Source organism: Eurypyga helias, unplaced genomic scaffold (assembly GCF_000690775.1).
Source record: "Eurypyga helias isolate BGI_N326 unplaced genomic scaffold, ASM69077v1 scaffold31893, whole genome shotgun sequence".
Taxonomy (NCBI): Eukaryota; Metazoa; Chordata; class Aves; order Eurypygiformes; family Eurypygidae; genus Eurypyga; species Eurypyga helias.
The window spans coordinates 32,625-40,006 of NW_010239827.1; the positions used below are offsets into that span (position 1 = coordinate 32,625).

Below are 7,382 nucleotides of genomic sequence, written 5' to 3' on the forward strand. Positions count from 1 at the left end.
AATGCAAAGAAATCAATACAAACAAAACTTGGCTTAGCAAACTGTACATACATAAATATGTTCTTTGTTTTTCAACTTGACATTCAACATTTGTCCTCATAAAACCTTTTACGATCTTATTTATTACATCCATTTTTTTAAACCTTAAAAAAGTGCTTCTCAGATTTACACCTTGTGCATCCAAAGCAAAAGTTAGAACATCATGCCCGAAACAGAAACCACGGGGAATAATACATTGCCATACAAGATCCTTTAAAACTGTATGTTACAAATGCTCTAAAATTTCTTTAGCATTGGTTATTTTTTATACTGTAGATACTGAGAGGGTATTCAACAAAGACTGGCTAATGGCTCATTTAGAGCAGCACACAGGAAAGGATCTACAGTATCAGTCCTTGGCTATGCATAGTACAGGGCAATGACCTGGATATAAAGTGACTAAAAGATCCAGAATGCTGGACAGAAGGACATTTCCCTCACGCACGTCACATCCTCCTTAGTACCCAGGATGTGAGTATTGAAACGATGCTACTCAGGTAATACATTGTGCAGTCTGATACTGATATACTGATGCGTTACTAGCTGAGTGCCAGCAAAGCTTGATACACACGCAGCGGTGGCTACAGCAGGTAGGTAAAGCTGCCACACTGAATCCTGTCACCCCTTAAAAGCAACCTGACTCCCAGCTAGCATTCCAGCAAGGTCACCCACTGTCCCATGGGTCTCCTTCACAATGGAGGTGGACCATTCGTGTATTTTAGCATGGGGTGGAAAGAGCGGGCAAAGTTGTTGGCCATCATACAGCTGTAGTCCTCCTCGGTCATTGGCACCAGGCAAGCCAGCCCGATCAGGAGCAGCAAGAGGAGCTGAAGTGGCAGAGCAGCTCTGAGGACTCTGAGGAAGAAGGATGGGCGCTGCCACGCCGGCCCGGCCTCAGAAGGGGAGGAACCTGAGCCACCTCTTGTGGACCTGAGAAAAGAGGATGGACAGGTGAGCACAGGAAAACACTACTGCAGAAGAGGCTGCCCTCAGGCACTCAGCTGTCCCTGATGGCTGACTGACAGACTTTGATCGACAACTGCAGAGGTCTTTTTCACTGAAGATGCTATTTCCCTAATACACTTTAGAGACCCTGTATTCCTAGACTTGGTTAGGAAAACACCAAATAATCACAATAGAATGGGCTTTGTGACCCCAGAGCCCTTTTATCAATTATGAAGAGGGCTCTCCACTTAAAGCACTGTGCTCAAAAGAAGGAGAAAACCAAAGGAGGGCCGTACCTGTCACGTGTTCAATGCACACCGTCTAAAAAGGAAGCCTCCTCATTTAAAAGGGCAGTTGCTTTTGGTTTGCAGGAGTTTCTACGTTCATTTCTGTGTATACTTAATGCATTAAGATTCAGTTACATCAATCTTCCATTAATTAATACACCAATATGCAGGCAATGGGGACTCATTTTCTATGAAGTACATTGCATTTTGAATCTTGCACTGATCAGCAGTTAAAATCTATTTGCTCAACTGACTTGACACCATCACCTTCCGAGTGATTTTATCCCTTCTGTCTATGGATCTGACTTGAAATGGCACATATCTATCACATATCTATGGGAGAGGCGAGACCTAATGTAAACATTTCCAAAGGGTCACTTCAAATTAACCACAAAAATCCAATCTATTTTTTAATGAAGGTTAAAGACAGATTTCACACTTTCCTTTTTGACTGAAACTGTCAGAGCTCTAATATACAGAGGGCAGGTTTGGAGATAACTGGATGACTGAAAAGAGCAATTATGCAAGGTAAAGCCTGATGGTCTTGGTGCGCTAAATAAATGGCATGGGAAAGTACTGTATTTTAATACTAGCCAAAAATGGAAGAATTTAGAGCCTTCAAATAATTTGCTTCAAGAACTCTTCCATTACGACATTAGGTCATTAATTTTGTCTCAGACATGTTACTACAAACATCCACGTGGCTGCTATGATTATGAAGCCCCAGAAAAGCTATGGTTTGCTTTTAAGACATAAAAATGCTCATAAGGATGGATTTGATCTCAAACTTGAAGGTGTAGGTGTGGGAGATCGGGCTTGTTGGCTGACGTCAAATGCTCCCCAAGGAAAGCAAGTAGGGGTTGATGGTTCCTTACTGTCTCCTTCCCTCCCTCTTGTCGTTTTGATCCTGTTTCCCAGACAAATCTGGGTCTGTGCAATAAAACATGCAAAACCCAAAAGATCATCTTCAGAACTATGGCAGGCTTGGCAGGGGTGTCTTTCCAACATGTTCAGATAATAATTCCTTCTATGCTTGAGATTATTTTTATTGTCTTGTTCATTTATATGTATCATGCCATTGTGAAGACTTCAAGAAAATCAGACAGATTTGGTAAAGTTTAGGTGACTAACAGAGACATAAACACTCAGGTACGTTAAAGGATTAACTTGACCTAAATATCCCGGGAAAGAGCAATGATCAAATCATCAGACCGCATGTTGTTTGCATCCACGCTATTGTAGCCTGGATGGAAAGCTGGTTATCGGGTAATGTAAGATCACGTATTATGAAGAACACAGTGAAAGGATATGGCACATTTAACAGCATCAGAGCATTCCATATTAAAGTTCAATTACATCAGGACTTCTGCTGTTGGAGAATGCCAAGACGGAAAGTTAATGGACTGAAGTAGGAACAAAGGGAACAAGGAGTGCTTTATTACCTTCCAAGCATTTGATTGCATAGTCTACCTATTTACAAGGCTCTCTTTGTATAAATGTTAATCCCAATCAGAAAAGGCCATATTTCTGCAGTTGGTAACTGCTGTTTGATAATGAGCGAAGTCTGAATTTTCTTCATTGACTCAGAGTTACTCTGAGGCAACACCAGGTGTCAGAAGGAGAATTTCCAGAAAGTGGAATCAAAAGGGAGCAGGCAAAGTTAGCAGCTAATTTTTTCCTTTTTTTTTCTATGAAGAGTGGTCTGTGTAAGCTGCACAACTGATCTCAACAAGGAACATAAACTTTCAAAAATTAAAACAGTTCATGGCAAAGTTTTCGAAAACATTTTTTCTGCAGTGAAGTAGGGTGTTGAAGAACAGTTTCTAATACCACATGGGAACAATTAAACAAGCAAATAATGAAACATTACGAAAACATCCTCAGAGGGGAAGTTCTAAAATGTTTGAGTGCTGTACTGCCTGTGTTTATTGCAGGTAAGCCTCTGTAATCTAAATAATTGCCTAAAAAAAAATGGAATGGCTCAGCTTAGAACGTCTAATGGATTTGGTAAAGAGATGGTAGAAATATCCATGGTTAATAAAAAAGGCTCATTATTCATAAGGCCCAGAACTCCTATTTACTCCAGCAGAAGGGAAAGCTGAAGTACTGTATGCCACTTTGGAGAAAAATGTCATTTCTTTTTCTTGAGCTTGCATATTTAGCTATCTCTCTTCTGACTGCTCCACCATTTGTCACATTGGCCCCTGTTTGAGGAGGGAAGGAAGTAAGGCCATTGCTACTTGCTCCATACACAATTCCTACTAGCTAGATAAAAGGGAGAGGCACAGCTGCAGACCTGGCCAACTGTAAGCTTCTTCATGTCAAGAAACCTCATAAATTAACCTAAGGAGTGCAATCAATAGTTACCATTACTTTGGGAGGTTGTAATGTCAGTGAAATTGGAACTCTTTCCAATAAGCTAATTTACCAGGCTGCAGATTGGACAGGCAAAGTGAACTTTAATTTCAGCTCAGATAAGTACCTTCTTTTAAAGATGACTGATTTTTTTTTTCCCCCCAAGGAAAATAAGGTTGAAGTAATCTATCTATATTGCAGTAAACATCTGAAAGATTGTAACAGAAGAATTTATCATTCAAGCGAAGATAATAGGAATAAATAAAGTGAGTTTAATAGGGAAGTGACTAATGGAATGCAGACAACAGGCTTACATTGAAAGAGGCACTGCTGGGCTAGTCGGATGTTATTACTGGAGTTAATCAAGGATGAGCCTTGATTTAATATCTTTATGAAAAGACTGGCACAAAATATAAGAACAGCAAATATCGTCTGTATGATGACAGAATTTGGAAGTCTTTGCAAATACAAAATAGGATTGGCTTCTTGCATGCACAAAAAAAAAGAGTCCAATATGTTTGAGAAGCAGCTCAAGGATTTTAAGATTATAGTACATAAGGCAGCAATACAAACTTCTGTTAGAAATTTGGAAGTGCACACTTCACATGAAGAGAATCTACTAGAGTTGTTTGACACAGGACAGCCACAAATCAATAATGTGGCTTATGAATAGGTGTGAAAAGGTACAAAAGAAATCTTAAAATATATTTCAGTTCAAGATTTCCAGAGGAGCAAAGGTGTTGCTTTAATGACGTTCTATAAGGGACTAATCAGATCTCACCTGGACCAGGTTGTAACATTTTGGTTGACACACTTCTGAAATATGAATTCGAACTTACACAAGCTTAAACAACTTTAAAAAAAGGAGTATATCTCCTATCAAGGAGAGAAAGAGCTGAGCTTTCCACCATAAAAGCTGAGAGACTACCCTCTATAGAATAGAGCAGAACAGACAGAAGGGTGAACAGTGTTGAAGCAAGGGATAATGCTGACACAAAATCAAATCACTACATCTAACCAGAGATATAATAAAGGTGGAAATTACTGTACTTCCAGATAACCAGAGGAATTAAATTTGAGTTCTAATAGACTCTTTGTTCCCACTGATTCTAATTTAAGATGGAGGTTGCTAGAGTTACAAAGGAGAAGGTATGATCTGCCCACAAGAGCAGGAAACAACTCCTCTTAAGTTCAATTAACAAGCTCTAAGTGAGAGTGTGGGAGATAACTGGGGGGGAGAACAATGGCAAGCCCAAACCTTGCATCTGAGCTACTGCATGACAGCGGCTGCCATTTCGTGGCCAAAGGCCTGGAGAGTGCTGTGGCCTGGTCTGGTCCAGGAACAGCAAGTGACCTTTAAAGATCCACCACCAGAGAGCAGGAAATGGAGGTTGGCACTGTGACACCAAGACTTGAATAGAGCTGCTCAAGAGAGACAATGTAAACACCCCTGAGAAAACTGAATGGCTATTTTAATCTTTTTAACAACTTAATCGCTTCTAAAAAATCCATGGGCACAGATCCAGCTGTGCATTTATGACAGCTCTATTAAGTTGATGAAGAAAGAGACGAGTTGCTTTGTGGATTTGCTTTTCTCACTCAGCACACAATTACTAAAACCTCTTGAATGTGCCTTTAGATAAATACACAGTGTAACGTCTAGTTTGAGCTTGTACCTTGCTTAGCATCGCGCTACGTGTTCTTGTCTTATTGCTGTGATAATGGGGAAAGCAAAGTGAGTTCACGCCTGTTATACACAAAACACAGCCTGTCTGATTTTTAAATGAACTTTCCTTCACAAGCTCCTATGTGATAAACCTTTTAAAACTGACTTTAGTTCTCCTGTATACTAAACTCTAACAGGGTTTGCTGATCCAGTGCAAGATCAAACACAAAGTACTCTGATCAGAGGCATGTCAAAATATTAAAGAACACAGTGACAGCTTGTACCGCTTTATCAGTTAAAACCACATTATACATCAAGCACAACCTGTCTGGCTTGCGCATTTGATTAAGTTTCCTATTCAGCAGTTGACTCATTCGTATTCCATGCTTGTCTGAATGACAAATTGAACATTGTGCTGTACTGCTGCAAGATGTGTTAATAAACAGTGCTGGAAAGACTTGATCAGAAAGGTGCTGCGCCAACGCCACTGCTAGAGTAGAGGTTGATCTCAAAGCTGCAAAGCGCTGCTAGCTGCTCTTGGAGCCAGCAGCTCACACCTACAACCAGAAGCCTTCTCAAAGGCTGGCAGAAGTGGTCTGACTGTACAGGAGAGTGAAAGAGGGCACACAATACACTTGTCAAGTACAACGTTGCTAGTGCAAGCATGCTGATCTGCTGAAGACATCCTCCATTCCTCCTATCTGTTAATGGCTGCAGAGTAATGCCCCACTCCTCCCTTTTCCCACTCCTTCTAAGAAACAAAATGCCAAGCTTCATAGCAGACTGGAGTTGGAAAAATTAATTCTCCTTCTCTATGGGATAGAAAGATGGCATGCACCTTTCTTCTGTTTTCTATGTGGTTTCCTTATGATTCAAAGAAAAAAAAAATCCCTGAAAATAAGGCAGCTTCTTAGGGCAAGTGGAAGCAGTGAAAGATATTCTACCTGTTCTACCTGCTACGCTACACAATTTACAACTATGCCACTTTATCCACAGTCACTAACTACACAAATAAAGCAAAATATTTTTTTTAGTAAGTGTTTATGTAAATATCTACATGATAAGTAGTTTTATTCTTTACTTCATTCATATTTGAGAATAATTTTGCTGAATAAATCCTTTATATTGCTTTAAAAAATAATACTCAAGGTATTGCTTGGTTATTGATCAATAAGTGTATTAAATCTAGCGTTGTCTATTTTCCAACATCACATCTTTCACTTTTATAGGAGTTACTGTAAACATTAATTAGTTGATTTTCGATATATAGGGAATAAATGAGATTTAGGACTTAACTATAAGAACAAATACATTTTCATCATACTTTCTGATTATTTAAGGTGTGGCAACACATAAGATGTTGAAATAGCAAAAGACATCCTCTTTATACCTGCTCATTTGCTTTTTTAATTTTTTAAAAATTATTAACTTCATAACTCTCGTGGGTAGTGAACTGATCAGTGAAAGAGTGAAGGTACACACATCACGCTGACAACAACAAAGAATGCAGAAGCACTGTTAGCTGCAGAGATGACAGGTTGCTGTAGACAAGGTGGAAAGCAAAAAGCTGTAGCTGCAAGCCTGCTCTCTACTGGTCAGACAGAGATGGGGCAGTGCTGCTCCCAGAGCAATACATGGATGCAAGCACTTGGCAAGTCATGGCAATGTTAGCACGTTACATTGCAGTCGTCTTAGGAGGGGAGAGAAAGTGACCCCAAGTCTTAAAACCCTCAAATTCTTACTTCTAATTTTGAGTCTTAAGTACTGAAAACCCACAAACTGAACAAAACATTTCAGGAGAAAGAAAAAGAAAGAAAAAGAGAAAGAAAAAGAGAAAAAGAGAAAGAAAAAGAGGGAAAAGGATGTTAGTATGTCTCATCCAGATTTGTGGGTTTTGTGAATTCCAGAATATGGTATTGGCCTATTACCTGCCTTAATTTAATATCTAGAGGTAAAGAGGATGATAAAAAGTGTTTGCCATGAACCTACTGGTATTTCTGTTAAATCATGACAAAATTAAATAATCAATAAATATCATGAGTGTAAACACACACACGTTATATGAAAAATAAACACTGATTATATGGCAT

The 7,382-nt window shown here is 39.3% G+C and overlaps 1 protein-coding gene across 1 annotated transcript in view; it reads right to left on the minus strand.

The window, feature by feature from the left end:
* Window positions 1-240: 240 nt before the first annotated feature.
* LOC104507106 (nesprin-1-like) overlaps window positions 241-7,382 on the minus strand; it is a 71,265-nt gene continuing 64,123 nt past the window's right edge. Inside the window, exon 38 of the mRNA XM_010148283.1 lies at window positions 241-969. Coding sequence (XP_010146585.1) covers window positions 729-969 — 241 coding nt within the window. The 3' untranslated portion in view covers window positions 241-728. The remainder of the gene's footprint in view (window positions 970-7,382) is intronic.